At 39.1% G+C, this 21,119-nt stretch overlaps 1 protein-coding gene across 1 annotated transcript in view; it reads left to right on the top strand.

The window, feature by feature from the left end:
* The window catches only part of LOC122550243 (basic leucine zipper and W2 domain-containing protein 2-like), a 59,735-nt gene that overhangs the window by 19,259 nt on the left and 19,357 nt on the right, over positions 1 to 21,119 (top strand). The window contains exons 2-3 of the mRNA XM_043691000.1: positions 18,131 to 18,195; positions 18,688 to 18,885. Coding sequence (XP_043546935.1) covers positions 18,138 to 18,195; positions 18,688 to 18,885 — 256 coding nt within the window. The 5' untranslated portion in view covers positions 18,131 to 18,137. The remainder of the gene's footprint in view (positions 1 to 18,130; positions 18,196 to 18,687; positions 18,886 to 21,119) is intronic.

Raw genomic sequence — 21,119 nt, 5'->3', positions numbered from 1 at the left:
TCTTGTTTGCTGCAATAACCTTTTGATGTAACACTTTATCAAATACCTCCTGGAAATCTAAAGACATTACATCCATTGGTTCCCATTTATGCACAGCACAGGGTACTTTCTACTTCAAACAAAAAAAACTTCAATAAATTAGTTAAATATAATTTTCCTTTCCCAAAACTGTGGTTGCTCTTCCTGATAATAAATTTATCCAAGTGCTGTTAGAACAAATTTAATAATTGTTTCTGACATCCTTATGACAGATGTCAAGCTTACTGGCTTGTAATCTTATGTTTTTTTTTGCCTCCCTCCTTTTATTTTTGAATAAAGGAGTTACATTAGCCATTTTACAATCTAAAGGCACCTTCCCCAAATCTAATGCGTTTTAGAAAATTAAAACCATGATCTGGATTACTGTTTTGTACAGAGTCTCAATACTCCACCCTGCACATATGTCTCATGATTGTGGAAACAATGAGTTGGTATTCCCCATGCATTATGCAATGTAACATTAATCAGATTTATTTTGTTATTTGTGGTGATCTCTTATGTTGTTCAGGTGGCGCCTTGTTGAATAGAATCAAATTATTTTAAAAATATCCAACCAATCAGAATGTTCAGGATGTATAAAGATTTGATTGATTGATTGAGAGAATTAGCTTCAAGGAATTCCTCAGTTAACCATTTAACTTAATGGAGTTGACAGTAATGTTAAAATTGAGTGCATATGTCTTTGGCTGTGATAGATGTCAGGGTGAGGAAGTGGCAGGTTGAGTTGGGGGGGGGGAGGAGGAAAGTAAGTCAGTAATGTTTTGGTATCAGTTTTCCTTAACTAAAGTTTTAGTCCAACTATTAAGGCTACTTCAAGGAATATGACAGTACAATCATGAGTTTTACTGATTTAACATGGTTGGAAATGTTTAGTGATTAGTGGGCTAAAGTGCAAATGTTCTTCCCAATTTTCTCATTGTTTCCCAAAGGCATTAGTTTAATTGGCATATATGGTCAGACCTGATTTTTTTAAAAATAAAAATCAGCACTTAACAACAAATTTGGGACTTTTGCTCATAATAGACAGGATCCTCCCTCCCCCTAAGGTGTCATATGCATGGACACGTTAACAATGGATGGCCTTCATTGCATTTAAGTGAGTTTATGTTTCTAAAGCAGATAATTGCATGACAGCAACATATTAAAGCGATAGCTTTTGTGAACTCGTGATCTCTTTATTCAGCATCTATGGTTGTAGAAGTACCCTGTTGCCTCCTTGATGCATGGATAGGCAAGTGTAAGTCCTGAAACGGATGCTGGGGTAAAAAGATAACCATGACACAAAAAACCAGGACCTGCCATCAAAAGGAGTCAGGCTCAGAAAATAGCCTGAAGTTCAAGTCATAGAAATATACTGCACAGAAACAGATACTTCGGTCCAACTTGTTTGTGCCAACCAGATATCTTAATCTGACCTAGTCCCATTTGCCATCTTTTGGCCCATATCTCTTATCAACCCTTCCGATTCATGTACCTGTCCAGGTGCCTTTTAAAAGTTGTAATTGTTCTGCCTCCACCACTTCCTCTAGCAGCTTGTTCCATTCATGCACCAACCTCTGTGAAAAGTTTCACTTCCGACCTTTTTAAATCTTTCCCCTCTCACTTTAACTCTGTGCCCTCCAGATTTGGACTCCACTACACTGGGGAAAAGGCTATTCACCCTATCCATGCGCTTCATGATTTTATAAACCTCTATCAGGTCACCCCTCACTTTCTGACACTCCAGGGGAAGAAGGAAGTTGAACTCTTGGGATGCTTACAATTGGGTGGGCAGAAGAAAAGTTAAAAGTCCACTGAGGAAAGAGACTGCATTCTTGGGGTGAAAAGATGGGTTTGTTCTTTCCTGGTCCTCCGGTTCCCCTCTTCAACTGCTACCAGATGGCCTCTGTGCTGCTTGAGACTTTTCTCACAGAGAAGTTGCTGGTGAACTACGGGGGATCCTTATAAAGATTTTAGAAAGCATATGAGATGGTGAAACTGATCCAAATCATGTGATCGGAACAGCACACCATCAATGTTCTAGGAATACTTTCTACCAGAATCAGCAGCCCCTACTCAACTGGGCTATTGAGTACTCATGAATTATCAACAGCTGGGTATGACCAACCTCCCAGCATTTCAAACATTACTTGGTGCAGGACAATGGGTAAGGCTTGGTAAGGTGTCTACTAGAGGTCAAATCCCACCCACTTCCAACTTAACTGGGATCTGTGAGGCATGCTGGTTCAACTGCAAACATTTGCCCTATCAAGGTGCCAAATTGGTAGATTTCAGGGTTGGGCAAATGCTTCCTCAATATAAGAGTCAAGGGACAGCAGTTAACTAGGAATCCCAATGAGCAAAACATGAGCTGGCATCAGATTCTACTTGCAAGACTGTAGAATTATGCATAGTTCCAAGTGAGGCTGGAGATAAAGCATCATCAGTCACCTCATCTAAGATGACCTACTAATTGGTATTACCATCCAATGCTGTTTGGATAGGGAACTTCTCAACTGTGGTCACTTCTTGATAAAATCAGAGTTTGCCACTGTGGGAAAGCATGGCATTCAATTTGTAGATGACTGCATGATAGCTCACTCTGTGCAGGATATGCAAAGGCCAGTTGATCCCTGATACTTAGCCTGTCCTATAAACATAGCCAACGTGAAGGTGCTCCAACAACCTTTCTGGGCTAATTAGGTATCCAATGTGCACACACAAACTGGGTGACTGAGTTATGTGTATCACTTTCCATATTTCAGGTAATGACCATGTCTTTTTATTTTTCTGTACTTTGGATTGTGGAGTGACATGGGAAAAGGACGATTTTAAAATCCAAGGCGAGTGGAAGAGATTGATGCACGGTTTAAAAGCAAGTTACTGACACTCATTGTAAGTGGTGTTTACACTGCTGTTTGTTCAATCAATGGCAGGGAAGGCTACTGCAGACAAGCTTGAGCCAGGGGGTGGGTACAAAGGGAGATTTTGCCATCCTCAAGTAGCTGATTGGTCTGGGGATTGGTGACCAGATTTTAATGACAAAGTCATTCTGCCTGCCAACAACAACATGATTGGCTCTCAGTTTTCACCACCATTGCCTATATTGAATCCTGGTCAAATGGGAGAACTGTTGGACTAACTCAACCATTTGTCATGAAGTCGAGTCCACCAGCTTGGAAACCTTTCTCCTGAAGAACCAAATCTGATAGACAGGCCATTGCATCTGGATGTACAAAAAGCAAGCTGTCTAAGCAAGTTCTCGTCTTCTAGTCATCTGGCTAGCACTCAAAGGGCAGCCAAAGGAGAAAGTAAAAGGATATGTTCAAGGTTACCCTAAAGCATGGAGGTATTGTCATGCTGATTGGGAGGAGAAAGCCACTCAGTACTGCATCTCCTGATAAAACAATGTGCGAGGCACTGCCAGGCTCTGTGGTGGCAAAGGGAGGAGAGGGAAGCCACCCCGAGATTGCTAATTCCACTTCCCCACACAACAATGTGCCTTCAAGGTTTTATTGCCCTTAATTGTAGTGGATCTGTTAGTTGAGTCCGGCTGCAATTTATAATACATTCGGAGGCTCACTGATGATGTTACCTAGTATGGTGAGGAAACATCTGAAAACTAATCTTCCAGCTCAGTGAGCAAGCATACATCCAGAACTGCACTACATGTTAGTAACGGTGCTGTTATGGCGAATTTAAACTTGCAATTTCCAAAATGTGGTATTGTATTGGCACAGAAATATAGACATAGAAGATGTGAGCTGTAGTAGGCAGTTCAGCCTTTCATGTCTATTCTGCCGTTCAGTTTGGTTATGACTGATTGTTGAGCTTAACATGCTAATCCACGTCCCCTCCCTCATACACCTTCATCCCTTTGACCACAGAGCTATATCTACTTGCCGTTTGAAAGCACAATTTATTGGCTTCAACCATTGCCTATGGTAGTGAATTCTACGGCCTCACCACACCAGATGAAGACATTTCTCCTTTATCATCTGTCCTAAAAGATTGCCCAGATAAATAGTGCGGTGAAGAAGGCATATGGCGTACTGGCTTTTATTGGTAGAGGAATTGAGATAGTAAGCATGGCTTTGCGAGGGGTAGTTCATGCCTCACAAGCCTTATTGAGTTCTTACAAGGGGGCATAGCTTTAAATTAAGGGGGGGTAGGTATAGGGCAGATGTTAGGGGTAGGTTCTTTACTCAGCGTGTCGTGAGTTCATGGAATGCCCTGCAGTAGCAGTGGTGGACTCTCCCTCATTATGGGCATTTAAGCGGGCATTGGATAGGCATATGGAGGATAGTGGGCTAGTGTAGGTTAGGTGGGCTTGGATCGGTGCAACATCGAGGGCCAAAGGGCCTGTACTGCGCTGTATTCTTCTATGTTCTACGTTCTATTGCAGTCCTTTTCCTTGAGTTATGGCCCCTAGTTCTGGGCTCTCATACCATCAGGAATACCCTTCCTGCATCTAACTTGTCTATTCCTGTTAGAATTTTATCGGTTTAATGAAATCACACTCTTCATTCTTATACCTCCAGTGAATCCACTCCCAGCCAATTCAATCTCTCCTCATACATTAGCCCTGCCTTTGCAAGAATCAATTTGGTAAACCTTTGCTGCACTCCCTCGACAGCAGGGTAACCTCCCTTGGATAAGAGGCCAAAATTGCTTACAACATTCCAGGTCCAGCCTGACCAGTGCTCTGTATAATTACCTGTACCTGAACTTGAATCCCCTCACTGTGAAGGCTAATGCACAACCTGCCTTCTTTACTGCCTGCTGCGCCTGCACACTTAGTTTCAGCTACTGGTGCGAGAGGACCCTCTGGTCTTGCCGAACATTCCCTTCTCTCAATTTACAGCCATTGAAATAATAATCTGCCTTCCTATTTTTGCTTTCAAAGTGGATAACCTGACATTTAACCATATTATACTACACATGCCATACGTTTGCCCACTCGTTCTGTCTGTCCACATCACACTGCAACATCTCTGCATCCTCCTCACAGCTCGCCATTCCAGCCAGCTTTGTGTCATCAGCAAATGTTGAAATATTACATTTAGTTCGCTCATCTAAATCATTAATGTATATGGTGAATGCTATTTCTATTCACAACAAGTGTATAAGGTGATGTATAAATCTACAACAGAAGAGAGCAGTAAGAGATATCTCAGCCTGTCTTTTTTTTATCCACCTGGGTTTTATGTGCACTTCGTGCACTCGAAATAAGGAAGTAATGATGATTTGTACTAGCCAACATGGCATTTGTACAGAGCATTCTTAGATAATGACAGCAAGAGCAGATTGTGTAGGGCAAGTTCCATGCCAAATACAAATTAAGATGCAACGTATTGTAGGAAATGCATTCAGAAATTAATTTCTTCTTGTTTTTTTTTCCATGATGTGTATATAAAATTAAGTCATGTGTGACCTTCAATTGATTTGTTGCCAACTGGTTTGCTGCTCAAGACAATTGAAAAAATATTAGCGAGGTAAAGCAGAAGTAAACCTTCAAAATTCATTGTGCTCCAGCTAGACATGGGTTGATGTGACAATGGCTTATCTTGCAGAAGGTCAGCCAAATGTAATCTTTAGCTCATGAGGGAAAGAAGCAGCTCAAGGAGAGAGATTTCTTTGCTTGAAAGTGAGGCTACCTTAATCTTAATGCAGCTTTTGAAAAAGAAATTCATTTGTAGTTCTGAATTTAAGAATATGTTCAATATTCACTATTCAATAGTAAATATTATATTGGTAACAGAGGCATTTGAGGACATTATAAATAGAGTCACAACTTGGACCATTTAATGAAAGGCATCTGGAGCCAGAATTCCAAGTTTTCTTTGATCTGTTCATATTTATTTTCTTAGTAATATAATATTATCAAAGCAGGCTCTTGCCATTGAGGAAGTCTGCCATATATGGCAATGTTTGTTAAATTATATAAGCAATTGCAATGTGTGATGTTATATATTTCATAGGAAGGGACAAACAGGGATTTTTTCACAATTATGAAATAAGATTTAAACTGTTCCAAGCCTCCAAAGATATTTCATAAGTCAACTGCATCATTTTTTGAATGTGTCATTATGGTCTCTTTGGTTTTTGTTTAAACAGGAAACCTTTTGAAAAACAAAATTTCCAAAGCTCCGTCATATCCAAACATAGCAAACTGCAAGCATCCAATTTAGGTAGAGGAGCAGAAGCAGGCTATTTAGCCCCTTGAGCCTGCTCTACCATTTAATAAGATAATAACTGATCAGATTGTAATCTAACTTCATAGTCCCATCTATCCTTTCGGGAACTTATTGCCTCTTGCTTACCAGGAATCTATCCAGCACACCCTGAAGAATATGCAAAGACTGTGTTTCTGCCATCTTTTAAATTAGATAATTATGAAGACTCACTATCCACAGGGATTAAAAAAAAAAATCACTACCATCCATCTTAAGTGGGCGACCTGTAGTTTTTGAATGATGACCCCTTGTTTGAGATTCTCCTACAAGAGGAAATGACCTCTTCACATCTGCTCCATCAAATCTCCTCAGGATACTGTTTCAATCATTTCACCTTATTCTTGTTTACAAGTCCTTAGTCTGTCCAATCTTTTCTCATTAAACCACCTAAGCCAATTGCCAGTCTTTCTACACCTTTTCTGAAATGTTTCCAATAAATTTATATACTACTTTTATATAAGAGCCCAGTACTAAAACAGTACTGTAGATGTGGTCTCGTCGGTACCCTAATAATCAACGAATCATGCAGTACAGAAGAGCCCTTTGGCCATTGAATCTGCACTGACAACATCTACTCAATGTCCCCTGGACCCACTTGCCATCACTTAGTCTGTAGCCTTGAATTTTAAGTCTCATTCAAATGCTTTTTAAAGATTAGTTAGGGCAGGAAACTATACAATCTCAAGGCACTGCATTCCAGATTCCTACCTACCTCTGAATGAAAACACATGTTTCCTCAAATCCTCCCTCAAACCACCTGTCTTTCACATTAAAATTTATAACCCTTTGTTATTGACCCTTCAACTAAGAGCAGCTGCTTTTTGTCTCCTTATGCCCACCCCTCATTATCTTACGCACCTCAATCCAGTTCACTCTTGGCCTTCTCTGCTCCACCTTATTTAACATCTCTTTGTAGCTACTGTGCTCCATCCCAGATAAATCCTGTTTAATCTCCTCTGCAACCCCTCCAGTGCAATCACATCCCTCCTATAGTGTGATGACTCAAACTGTTCATGGTCCTCTAGCTATGGCCTAACCAAAGTTTAGTGCAATTCCAACATAACCTGCCTGCTCTTATAATCTAATCCAAAGGCAAGTGTCCCCTGTGTCATCTGAGTGACACTATTAACTTGTTCTCCTTCCTTCAAGGATCTGTGGAAAAGTACATCAGATCCCTCTGTTCCTCTGAACTTCCTAGTGACTTGCCATTCATTGAGCATGACTGTGGATTTTTACTCAAAATGGCTAAATATCAAATTTGGCAAGTCTCATCGAGGATTTTCTCTCGGTGAGCCTTGTGAAATTTCTCATGCTACTTTCCCAAACTCTCCTCATTACCAATGAACCATTGTCATTATTGTTCCCCACTTGCCGTATTCTCCCTCCTGCCACAGGTGTAAATGCTGGCATGTGTTGGGATTTCCTGGGACTTTTGGCACCGGCAGCATCTTTGAAGCCCAACCATGTACCTGAGCATTGGAAGCTGAGCTATGTTTCCTGTTCTTTGCCCCAGACCTATTTGACAGAGAGAAATTGGTTCCCCTCTGACATGGGCCTTGAGATCCTGTTGTTAAAACATACATTCATGGACAGGTAGTGTCTAGCACTTAAATAACTAGTAAATAGTTTACAATTTAAAAAAAAAACTACATAATTTTGATTGCTGTGGAAGCTTTTGCTGTCAATGTTTGTTTTTTTTTGCCACGTTACATTCCTATTCATTACTATACTTTAATGTAATATTCCTAACATATTCTCACTTTGCTTATCAGTTTTTTGTTTAGTCCTACATTGTTGTATTTTGTCAGAATTATTGCTGTTTCGGGCAACTTCTATGCTTGCTCTTTTAATCATGAGAAAATCTGAATTGTGTTTATAAATAACGCAAACAGATTCTACATTGTTCTTCTGCTGTGAAATCCTCTTTTATTAATGTACTGATCCCATTCCTTACCAGCACAACTCATCCACTTTTTTCCTTCTTACCTGTCCTTAAGTCAAATATCGTTGAATAGTCCTCGTCACCATGCAGCTATGTTTCCATACTTGCAATTGGATGACATGCTTGTATCTCTTAAATCAACTACCTTATTGTGAATTTTGTCTTTTTTGTCTTTTCTCCTTATAAAGCATACTCAGCTCAACATTTTTCTTTCGCCTGTCTTCAAATCTCGCCAGTATTTTTTTTCAAACTTTTGATTACCAACTTCACTTCCTTCCAATTTGGACTCAGTTTCCCATCCCTTGGCAAACTAGTTTAAACCCACTCCAATGACACTAGCAAGGCTCCCTGAAGGGAAATCAGTCCCCACTCCATTACAGTGCAACCTGTTCAGTTTGTCCAGATCCTCCTGTCTGTCCTGATCCCATTCCTCAGAAACCTGATGCCCTCCCTCATAGATCACTTCACCAGCTATGTACGCAAGATATAATCCTGAGATGACTGCTGTTCCTTACTCTTTGAAATGTGCATTCAGGCCGTCATCCCTCTTCCTCCCTATGTCACTGGTACCAATGTGGGCCACAAAACCTGGCTGGTCACCCTCCTGTAGAAGGATGACTTGGAGCTGCTCCATGACATCCTTGACTTTGGCACCAGGGAAGCAACATACCATCCTGTATTCACAATTATTACCACAGAAGTGCCTGCCTGGTCCCCTAAAATGTAGAATTGTCTGGAATTATTGTTGGTTTATTCTACTTCCCCCTTCCCATGATGCCATCCACTTCTAAAATGTAATGCCAAATAGCAAGCAAGATACACTGAGGGAACTCCTGCACTACCTGACCAGTTTTCCAAAATTTTCCAAAGTTTTCCTAGTCATTACCCTTCCTTCTGCCTGTATGCTTCTCATCTGTGGTGTGACCACATCTCTCTGTGTAGTATCCATGTAGTCCTCTGCCTGTCAGATGCACAACAGTGACTCCAGTTGTAGCTTTAGTTCTAGAAGCTGAAAGCTCAACCTTGTGCAGATGATCATTCTTCCTACAGGTGTTTTCTAGGACACATATGTCTCTGGCTTTATGCCTTCCACAGGATTGACACTCCATTTGGCCCTTCTGACCTGTCATCCTGTACCTTTTTTTTAAATACTTTGTTACTTCTGAATAAATATGGTCTCGGTATGAAAATTTAGTGAGCTGTTTCTCAGGAAGAGGGGAAAAAAAGGTCTGGAGACTGAAATCATATACCCACCTTTGACTTTAAACATCAGTGAGTAGGTTTGATCAGTATTTCCAAATATGTGCATTCCCTGCATTCCTGTTATGCTGCTATTGGTCTAAGTACAGGTAGACCTTTTGATTCATACCTTATTTCCTCTCCCACTTGTACCTCCTCTGGAGATCTCCTCTGCAGGTCTTAAAGTAAACCTGAATTAAAGAACCTCTTTTTCCCCACCCCAAATTTCCTGTTATTCATTTCAATGGAGTCTCCCTGGGCAAAGTCTGTCTCACTGTGTGGTTTATTCTGAGATGACAGAAGATAATGTGTCATGTGGGTGGCTGATACTTATGAAATAAATACCTAGGAGGTCCCTATATGCATGTCACCAACAGTCAACTCTTTTGCTAAAACTCTAATCTCTAATACCTCTTCTTAATTTGTGAATCTGTGGAGCCCCACGTCCAAATCTCTTTCCTTCTCCCTCCTGTTCTGTGCTCTTTTCTGTAATGAGGGCAAGTGGAGACCTTTTGAGTGACTGCAATAGCACATATTCACCTGATAGATTCACTAAAATCTTTGTAACCATGTATGAGGAAGAGGTATAAAATTAGATGGAGATAATTAAGAATGGTAGATGGGATTTATATAAGTGTAGATTATGGTGTAGGCTTGAAAATACTGAATCAAGTCAAGGATAGTACTTGGTAGGACTTGATGAACGTGCAATTGTAATCACTTTCCTTCATCTTGTTGTCATCAGACCGCATTCTAAACAAAATCAATTAGTGCGGCTATTAATTGGCAGTCACATATCCAGGATCAAGATTAGTTTATTGTAAACAGCCACCATCAATCTGAGACACATCTGCCCATTCAGATGTGAATCCACAACATATAGTCAGTGTTGACAACATGTGAACTTCTGTTAACAGGAGAAATATCATCTTATCCATAGCTCATGTGACATGATTCCTGAAACATGTCTGTGGTATTGTTTGTAGATTAATCTAATTATGCACAGATTTAACTAGCTTTATTTTGATTAGGTCGGCAGTAAAATTAATAAATTGGAGCACTGATCTTAACTTCAATGCAAGGTGATGGAGGTATTGATTAAGTATCAACAACTGATTCATAGCAGTATACCAAGTTTTTTATAAAGATTGGACATTAAATATACCACGTTAACAAGTATGAAAAGGGCAGTAATCATGACTCTTGTCAAATCTCCAGCCAACAAATGCCTGGAATAATTCATTGTGATGTGAACAAAAATTCTTCAGGGTTTACTTGATGTGAAAATTATTTGGAAATGATGTAATCTAAAAATGGAAACAATTTTATATTACACAAGCCCAAGCCTTGATCAAGTTTGGAAAAACTGCTTGCTAGTTAAGTGGCCAAAAGTTACCAAAAAGCATTGATTCAAGTGTAAACCTTACATAATGCAATGCAGCACAACACATCCAACTGTGAAAGTGTTTCACATACACCTGCTGCCAAATGTTTTATAACAACTCAATTTTCCATTCTCTGTTAACTGGAATAACTTTAGTAAGAATGAAAGTTTATCTTGTTTCTTTTAACTCAGTAAGCAATGCATTGTTTTGGACGAGATGTTTTTTAAGCTTACAAACTTTGTATGATCAATGAATTGAACATGCAAGTCTGGTAATGCAATGATTATAGTTTCTCAACAGTTTATGCTTCATCAGATTTTGAGCAAAGGTTAATCACCGTATTCGGGTATTAAGTTTCCTTTTAAAACTTAGCAATTTGAATGGAAAAGTAAAGAGCATTATTTTATTTCACTATTTTGCTGAACAGTAATCCTTGGAAAATTTATGAAATCTTCATTCAGATATAAAAAATTTTACATTTGTTATGCATTTACAGATATTTACTTTTTTAGCCTTTTATATGTTTGATTTGCAGCAATTCCACCTCTTACATCAGATGACATGGCCTGTTAGTTTTAATTATGGTTTTCAAAAAGTACTGTATATGCATGTGAGTTTGGGGAGTATGAGGAAAGTCATGTATATCAGTACTCCAAAAAGAATCTGGTTGTGTAGTTTGAGTCACAAGGCAATGAACCACATCGGTGGGAAGCTGAACTAAAGTGAGATGGAATTTGCTGTGGATATTCATTGTACTGTATGTCCTTTTGAGATCTATTGAGTGAGTGCTGGTGATAAATCACATGTCTGGAGTTGTGCCAGTCGGAGAACATGCTTCTGCAGTGCCAAAAAAAAGTTTGGTTTCAGTGGCATTATCAAATATGTAATTTAATAGAAAGGTATTAAGCAGGAATTTAATGTGTGCCCTTGACTTTTCAATTAATTTCTCTACTCAGCATTGTCTTCATGTCTACAAAGGCTATCATATCAATTTTTAAAAAAAACAGGGTATGACAGTCTTTTTAACTTTGATTTCATATGCTCCCTGAGACTGATTGCTGGCCTGATCTGCTAAGCATAAAAAATGATATAGTAGTTGAGCTGCAAATTGTTACTACAAAGATCTTTCAGAAGAAGCAAACACTAGAACTGGTCAACCTCAAACTTTTAAAACTTCGCAATTAGTGCTTTAAAAGAAACACTGGCATTACAGCACAAGTTTGTTCTTTACATGTTCCTTAATGACATTTATTGCAAATGTTAAAGGAGCAGATTGATCGTCTAGTACGCACAATTGTTCTATTGGAAGATATTTTAGAATTTGCAAATAATCTTTTGGTTAGGCTTTGTGCAAGAAAAATCAATAACTGCAAGAAGAAAAATGCATGAGATAAGAATGGATGATTAAATTAGATGATATAATATCATTAGATTAGATTCCTGACAGTGTAGAAACAGACCGTTCGGCCCAACAAGTCCACACCGACCCTCCGAAGAGTAACCTACCCAGACCCATTTCCCTCCCACTAATGCACCTGAAACTATGGGCAATTTTGCACGGCCAATTCACCTAACTTGCACGTCTTTGGACTGTGGGAGGAAACCAGAGCACCCAGAGGAAACCCACGCAGACACGGGGAGAATGTGCAAACTCCACACAGGCAGTTGCCCGAGGCTGGAATTGAACCTGGGACCCTGGTGCTGTGAGGCAGCAGTGCTAACCACTGAGCCACCGTGCCACCCCATGGATACTCATGGATCAATTCTAGTGATCGACGGGGAGGCAATGGCCTCGTGGTATTATTATTAAACTGTTAATCCAGAAACCCAAGCAATATTCTGGTAACCCATGTTGGAATCCAGCTGTGGTAGGTGGTCGAATTTGAATTCCAATTTTTAAAAAAAATTTAGAACTAAGAGTCTAGTGATGGACCATGAATCCATAGTTGGAAAAGGTTCAGTAATGTTGCTTAGGGAAGGAAACTGCCATCCTCAGAGTCTAGCCTTCATGTGACTCCAGACCCACAGCAATGTGGTTGACTCTTAACTGCCCTCTGGACAATAATGCTGCCTAGTTAGGGACTACTTCATCCCATGAATGAATTTTTTAAAAAGCACAGAAAAGGACTCGTTGAACAATTTGTGTCTGCACTGGTCATATTCAAAGGCTTTGGCTAATATTCTCGAGACACTGCTTCAAATCTCACCACGGCAGCTGGTGGAATTTAAAGGAAATTAAAATCTGGAATTGAAGGCTAAAGTCAGTAATGACGACCATGATAAACAAATCATTCGCTGTAAATACCCATCTGGTTTAATGTCCTTTAGGGAAAGAAATCTGCTGCCTTTCGTCTGGCTGCATGTGACTCTGGATCCAAGCAATGTGGATGACGTTTACCCGCCTTTAACGTGGCTAAGCAAGCCTTTCAGTTCAAGGGCACAAATAGGATGAGCAATGAATGTCAGCTTTGCTTGTGATGCTCACGTCCCTGAAAGAATATATTTTTTTCAAAATGAAAGTAAGTTTCTCCTATCTTTTATATTTAGTTCCGCGTTTCTCAAAAGGTTCTATAAATATTTACAGGGGTCTGACATTCAGGCTGACTTTACATTTGAGTAGCTGTGTCCAAGGATAATCAAATGAGTGGTGGTCAGAGGTGTGCTCTTGCTCTCTTGTTGCTCAGTTCATATTCTCCTTAGTCCGTGCTGCTGCCTTCTCCATTTCGCTCACAAAGATAGGCCGATTGTAATGAGAAACTGGCACACCCATCTCATCAAGCATAATACTTGTTTTCTTAAACCCATTATTAAAACACATTTGTACTTTTAGATTGAATAGCTATATTTGTCTTGTAACAAATGTAAGCACACAATTGTCAGGCACAGAATTACTACCTGGGCTGCTGACATACTGTATGGTGATTTGCGTAATTAGAATTGACCTTTTTATTCAAATATATTCAAGAACTTTATACTGTTAATCCACAGTCTGTACACCGTCTTTTTTAATGTCAGTTGATCTATGCTTGATCAGTTCTGCACAATTTTTATCACCACTTTATTAAAAGCTGAATTGCACAGCAAAATGCATTGATTTTGTCAGTTTGCCCCAATGAGTGTTTTAAATACGTTTTTAATTTTTTGTACATAAATACTGAAGTTTGAATATGCCAGAATGGCGACGTTAGTGAAAACTTTGTAAAACAGTTGGTGCCTCTTTCAGCAATATCAGATTCACAATTGTGGAATATTTAGATGTAAATGAGATGAAGGTCTTTAATCCTGTTTTGAAATTTTCTTTCAAAATTTTAGTTTGCAAACCACTTATAGAAACAATAAGTAAACACAAGAAGTGACATTTGTATTGAGAAGGTATAAATACTTTTCCTGTAAATATTAAGAACCTGAATACTTGCCGGGCAGATTTCAGGGCACTTTGGTTTGGTCAGTGATAATAAAGTGAAGTCCAAAAAAAGATTGAAGGGTATTTAAAAATGTCCATTTCCAAAATATGCTTTTGTAGGTATGCCAATAATATTAATTTGAGGATCTCCAAGATGTGATACTTAAATAAGTGCACTCGTGTTTGGCAAACGTCAATTTGAATTTATGTAATGCTCAGCAAAGCACAAATAACCCCACTTGATAAACTGCAGTATTTTGTGAAGTGCAGTGACTGCTTTTCTGTAGGCATGACAATGGCTTTCTGAAATCTGTTCTGCAGCAGCAATATCCTCCAAGGTACTGTGATATACATGAAATAATCTGTTATTGAAGGTGGGTGGAGACAATGTGTTTGCTCTTGTTTGTTAGACTATATTTAGCTTGAGAGAGATTATTTACTAATAGATGATTCAGATCCTTTTCCCTGGAATTTTTAAAGGACCCATAAATGTTGGAAGGTGAAGTGAATCAATCTTTATAAATATTTACGAATGTTGTCAACTTTGTTTAGAATGTTGGTGGTTGGTTGATTTTTTTTTAAGGTTTTCATTTGTTCCACCAACATGGCAGAATGTCACAGATGTCCAGTGCTTTCAGAACATGTTGTTTAATATGGATTGGCCTGAAGTCTTTTTAGTGAGATGGAAACTCTTGATGAAACTATTCTTTATACGCTTTGGGTTGTCCAGCACCAACCAGGCAAGGAAACATCTCAAGGAAGACCTGTGTAATTGTAATAATGTTGCATTAAAATAGCTATTGTAGAGGTAAGCACTCTGCATATCACCTTCTCTTAAGGTGAGAGACTACCAAGACAGTACATTTAGAGAACAAACTGCTCTCAAATAGGGGCATGGAATTGTTCATGTCCATGGTGATTGGAATAATTAAGTGATTAAAAGAAAGTATGGGAAATGTGCCTTGGTAATGGCTACATAATTTACAATAATGAACATAAATTATTTAGAGTTTCATTTTGGGGGTCGTTTGCAGGCAAAGACTTTCCGTTGCAGGTGGGAGGGAGAAATTTGAGGAACAGAATGAGATGTGTACCAAATACTGATTCCCGCAGAAGGATATTTAAAATTCACCATGCCAAACTAAGGTCTGCTTTTTTAAAATTGGAATATTACTTTAAATCTGGATTTGCTTTGCTATGAAAGTGTAAAATGACATTTTGCAAAGTGGAGATTCTGAGGTGTTCAGAAGTGGAAATTCATAGACTTCACTTGGACACTTTAGGGCTGGATTTTCCTATCCAAGATGGGAAACGAGCAGGATTTGCTCCTGAGTCAGAAACCTACCTTTGTCATAAATGCAGCTGGCAGCCATTTTGTTTTCTGCAATTCAAGCCTTGGTTTGTTAACGGCCTACCTTTGAATTAGGCGAGATCGGAGGAGGCCTGTCTCTGAGCAAGACAAGGGGAACCTGTAAAAGGATTCTTTAAGCTTCCTGTATATGAAAAAAGTAGAATTGTTTCTATAGTATATAAATCATCAGTCATTAACCTGTACTGTTATCTTGGTAAATTCCCTTCTGCCATTCCCAAATCCAGTACCCCAGAAAACATTGTTGTGCAGCCTTATTGCTGGAGGTTTAATGCAATCTTTGTATAAGATGTCACGATTATTTTTTCCTTAATATTTATCCCATATGGACTGCCACACTTATGTCTTTTCCCAGGCCTTCAATAGCTCTTCTATTCTTTCCTCATTGTCTACAACTCTAAGCAAGGAAAGTGACTCTGACATTTGTACCATGCCATGAACTCATAAAGGTTTATTCTCTCCTGACGTCCCTTCAACTTGCTGTGTGTCATCTTCATATCTGAAAGATTGAGTTCAAAAGGCCAACTGCTTCTACCAAAGTTACAAAATGTCTCAAAGGCAGCCTTTTATTGAACCCTTCTGTAGTTTGATTTGGCCTAGCAGGCACAGGTTAGGTTTTTGCCCCAAGCATCGAATTTCCTGCTCTTGAGATGCTGCCTGACCTGTCCTTTTCCAGTACCACTCTAATCTCCAGCATCTGCAGTACCCATTTCTGCCTAGCCACCGGATAGTTCCAAGCCTGGCGCCTCCTCTGTTCTCTCAAAAACCACTGACACTGAAAATAAGGTAGAAATTGATTTGAGAAGTTGCTTCCTCCAGCAGTTAGATGTAGCTGTCATTTCCTTCCTGACTGCCAAAATTTCCAGCTTGATTTGGAATGGCAAAATTTGGTCTTTGGTAACGTGTGTCCGCCATTGTGCTTAATGACAAGTTTAATCTACAAATTCCAAATAATCATACAGTAGTGACAACTGGAGAATATTGAAGGATGAAGCCTCCAGGTGTAGTCTGAACAGCAAAGGAGGGCAAATTGAGAAATTGTTTCGAATCATCCGGATCAGCTATGTACATGCTGCAGCTTCTCCACTACCTTCAAGGCACAAGTTAGAGTTTAATGGAATATTGTCCGCTGGCCTAGATGGTGGCAGCTGCTTCATCAGCTGAAAGATCAGCCCATTTATCTACTTAAGTCTCTCATCTCTCCACCACCAATGCACCGTGGTCAGAATGTGTTACCTACAGGATGCACTGCAGTATATTGCCAAAGCTGTTTTTGACAGTGTGACCTCTGCTATTTTGAAGTTCAAGGGATCAGATGCATAGGAATACTGTTAGGCCGAAATCCACGAAGTCTCTGACTTAACAGTATTGTGGGATTACTTTTGCTTCATGAGTTGCAGTGGATCAAGAAGAAGGATTGCTGCCAAATTCTTAAGTACAACTAGAGATGTACGATGTATGAACTGCTGTGCTGTTACTAAGAATACATTGTTTTAAATGAATATGATGGATGTATTTAGGAAGGTATACTGTAGCTATGAATGCCTGTGGTTTTTGGGAAAATAAACCAGCAGCAGATAACGAATAGAATCTGTGCCAGTCATGTATTTGTCCAAGGATTCTCTGAATCTAAATCTGTGAGGAGTCGAGAGCTGATCTAGTGGTCTGCAGGGTGTTAGCAGTGAGTAAAGGTTTTAGTTGATGATGTAACCTGATATTTAATGTTTTTAACTGAACTGATGACTATTAGCAGTGTTGATAATAAATTAATCAGTCAAACTGATCAGGCATCGTTAAAGATTTCTGAAATCTATGGTTCTAGATGAGCAAAGATCTTCTCATGAAACGTCAATGTTAAATGAATGACACATGGCAGGAGTGGGACAAGAAGCCTCTCTGATAGCAAGATGCCAAGATTTAAAGGATATCGTCGTAGCATCATAGAATCCCTACAGTGTGGACGCCGGCCATTCAGCCCATCGAGTCCACACTGACTCTCTGTAGAGCATCACACACAGACCCACTTCCCTACCTTATTCCTGTAACCCTGCAATTTCCCATGTCTAATCCACCTCGCCTGCACATTACTTGGCTGTGGGAGGAAACCAGAGCAGCCGGAGGGAACCCACACTGACGTGGGGCGAATGTGAGGGTGGAGTTGAACCTGGGCTCCTGGCGCTGAGGCAGCAGTGCTAATCACTGTATCATCCTGCTGCCCAATTCCTTTAGGAAATATTTTTCTTTGTAAAATGAAAGCTTTCAGTGTAGAACTTGTATTTAAAAAAAATTCTTCTGTGGCTACCTTCACACAGTAGCTGCTTTGTGGCAACTGAAAGCGTGAAATAGGGATAACATTCCTTCAGTTTCTTGCTCTGTGGCCAGATTCCTGACTTCTATTTGGTAGCTTCCTGCCAAGCACCGCAAGTCAGATTGGGAACTTACAATTGAATGTTTCTGTATGTTAGTTTATGAATTAATGAAAATTTTGTTTTCATTCTGGTTTCTACTGTGTCTAATTTATATTCTTCAATTCTACAGAAAGTTTATGAGTAAGTTGCAGAAGCCAGTGCTAACAGGCCAGCGGTTCAAAACCAGGAAAAGGGGTAAGCTTTTTAGCCTGGCTGTTTTCCTTGTGAAATAGTATGGATTCATTAAAGGCGTTCCACTCCTGGTAGATAAACTGACATTTTTGCGATGGCAACTAACGATACCATACAATCCAAGGAACTTCTAATGTCATCTGTGGAATAAATTGCATAACAATCTTCAGTTTACAATACTGAAGTACCTAGTTGCTTAAAACAATGTGAGAGAAATGCCACTTAAATCTTTTGTCTGCATGATCAATTAGAGATTTGCTTTCAACTGTTCAATAACCTAATAAAGTATATAATTAATTGATACCAAAATTACTGCTTTCAACATGACATCACCACAAAAATAACTCCTCTGACTCATTCAGCTAATCCATTCACCCTTGCTACAAAGTGTCTCTGCTATTTGAAAAGACTGATTTGAGTATGGTGCAAATTGCATAATTGTAATCTGGGAAGACTGGAGGTGTGTGTGTGACTGCAATGCTATCTCTAATGCAGATGAAAAGGAGAAGTTCGAACCAACCGTCTTCAGAGACACAATCATTCAAGGTCTCAATGAGGCTGGGAATGACCTTGAAGCGGTTTCCAAGTTTCTGGATGTTACAGGATCGAGACTAGATTACCGTCGTTATGCAGACACACTGTTTGATATATTGATAGCTGGGAGCATGCTCGGTAAATATGGATTCAACTTTCTTTAATAGACCAGTAAGTAACAAGAAAAATGTCACTTTAATATAAATGTTAAGGGATTTTGTCTAAAACCACACCGACTTATTCACTGATTCAGACAAGAATCTAAAAGCTTGTATGTTTTGATAATTGCTTTGTGTTCTAATGGGTATTTTTTACTCCCAGATGATTTTTTTTTAAAAAAGAAGTCATGCTTTAAACCAACGAAGCATTCATTCAAAATACTGGTAGCAAATGAAAATATTTTGTCGAGCAGTTTTTAAATAAGCTGTCCCAGCTGCCACAAGAATAACTTCATTTATTTAGTATAGAAAAATATCCCAAGGCATTTCAGAGGTGTATGAAAACTGAATGATTTGCCATGATTGTCCATTTGAAACCTGAATCATTAAGGCAGCAGAAGTCAGTCTGATGAGGTAACTGAAGAAACTTTACTGAAGTCATAATATAACTCTTTCTTTAAAGCAAGGTATTGATTTTACCGACGTACCAACGATGCTCTTGTCTTTCAGTGCAACTTAGGATGTGGGGTCAGTACTCTGTCTCTGGTCTCTCTCCAACACCTTTGGGATCTTCTGATTGGAGAAGAGGCTTCACTAATTCCAATTTTAAACTTAGTGTGTACCTCGATTGCTCTAAACCATTGCTTGTTAGCTCTGTCCAGCCATAACCCACAGCACGATCATCGATATTACGTTCTAATCGGCCTAGGTAAGGCAAGATTCATTTCAAAATGATTTCAGGGATAAGTGATCAATCTGATTCTTAAGGGTGATGGCTAATAATATCATCTCCCACTATCTCCTGACTGATTCTTTAATGTTTCAATTATCCATGCACCCATTCTCTTCATTATTGTTAGTAATGAGTCATTAAAGACATTAAACTAAGACACGTGAATTTTTTTTGATATCTTATTTGATAATTGATTTGAGATCGAGTAACACATGTTTTCAGGCCCCCATGATTGATACTCATTGACTGACTGTTTTTGCTTAATTGCTAAGAATCCATCACTTACACTTAACACTGGCTAGTTTTTCTTTCTTATTGGCACAAGATCCCCATTAGATCAAATGCTCAACCATTTGCTTTTAGGGGCAGTTTATTAAGTGATAGTTTTACCTCTGTGGTTGTGGATGCCTGGAATGAGTTTCTTAATTTATTTTAAGACCAGGGATGGTGGAAAAGTTGCCTAAAACTTCAAAACTATTTGAAACTCATACAGATGATTACAAGGTACTATTACAAACAAATTGTATAGAATGTGTCAAGACTGAAGTTGTGAGACATCCTTATGCATTCAATCGAAACAATGTTGAGGAATAAAATTTTTAAGGACTATACAGTTACAAACTTGTTACAAAGTCATATGAAGACTCAATTTAGTTAAATCTAATTGTTTCTCTTCAACGCTTCACATTAAAACAAAACTGGTATGTTGTCTTCTCTTCTCCCAGCTCTCCAGATTCCTTCCTCTGCTGCCCAATAAGGAATTAATAAGCTCAAAGAAGGTTGCGCATTGTTCCATTGTGGCTCTATGTAATGAAAATGAGCTAAAAAGGGGCTTTTGGTATTTGTCCTATAATTTTTGAAACCCACGAATGTGTTACCTTCATTTTGTTCACCACCAAATGAAGCTAAGCAGAGTCACATGATATTAAAATACTAAAGTCTCCTTGCTTATAGTTGAGTTTAATATGTATTTCATTAATTGCCATATTTTGACATTGCATGATTAAGTTAGTTATGTTTTTCCTACTAGTCTTACAAAAGTAATCAGAAATGGATTTTACTATGTATTTTAAAGGAGGATCGCAGATGGAAAGATGGTGAGTTTTTATGGAGAAAATTTCAGAATGTAAAACTATATCTACTGAAGGCATGCCCACTAGTGGTGAGATGAAATGGAGAGACTGTGGGCACAAGACAAAGGACTTCATGAGTTGTACCTTGATTTGTGATTATTTTGTGATTTTGAAGGAAGGGAAAGCTTTTTCAAGTCTGGATGGCAAGTGGCTTGGAGGGAAATACGTAGCTTGTTGTGTCCCCATGTATCTGCCCTTGCCTTTCTTGGTGTTGGTAGCCAAGGGTTTGGAAGTTGCTGTCTAAGGATCTTTGAATTAGTGCATGCATCTTGTCAATGGTACCCACTGCTGCTACTGAGGGTTGGTGGTGGACGCAGTGAATGTTTGTGCAAATCAAGTGGCATGCTTTATCCTGGCTGATGTCAAATA

This window comes from Chiloscyllium plagiosum, chromosome 5 (assembly GCF_004010195.1).
Source record: "Chiloscyllium plagiosum isolate BGI_BamShark_2017 chromosome 5, ASM401019v2, whole genome shotgun sequence".
Lineage (NCBI taxonomy): Eukaryota > Metazoa > Chordata > Chondrichthyes > Orectolobiformes > Hemiscylliidae > Chiloscyllium > Chiloscyllium plagiosum.
Note: the sequence above shows the minus strand (reverse complement) of the source record. Positions and strands in the feature narration are given on the sequence as shown.